Consider the following 237-nt stretch of genomic DNA (forward strand, 5'->3'; position numbering starts at 1 on the left):
TAATAAGCAAGCCCTTTCTTGGCTTCTTACCATGCCAGAAGAGCCTTTAGGAGGATCACCTCAGTGGGAATATGAAGAGGGCGCTGAAGGAGGTGGCGGAGGGCCCCGCGGCTCAGGAGGCCGAACCTGGGGGAGGAGAGCACGGCGCTCGGGTACAGGTCCACTACCTGAAGGAGGGGAAGGAGGGGGGGGTGAGGGTTGGAGGTGATGGCGGTATTAGTAACGGGAGGAATAATT

At 58.6% G+C, this 237-nt stretch overlaps 1 protein-coding gene across 1 annotated transcript in view; it reads right to left on the bottom strand.

The window, feature by feature from the left end:
- Positions 1–237, bottom strand: part of LOC119586981 (BTB/POZ domain-containing protein 6-A-like) — a 22,974-nt gene that overhangs the window by 2,279 nt on the left and 20,458 nt on the right. Inside the window, exon 5 of the mRNA XM_037935723.1 lies at positions 31–167. Within this exon, the coding sequence (XP_037791651.1) occupies positions 31–167 (137 nt within the window). The remainder of the gene's footprint in view (positions 1–30; positions 168–237) is intronic.

This window comes from Penaeus monodon, chromosome 22, assembly GCF_015228065.2.
Source record: "Penaeus monodon isolate SGIC_2016 chromosome 22, NSTDA_Pmon_1, whole genome shotgun sequence".
NCBI lineage: Eukaryota > Metazoa > Arthropoda > Malacostraca > Decapoda > Penaeidae > Penaeus > Penaeus monodon.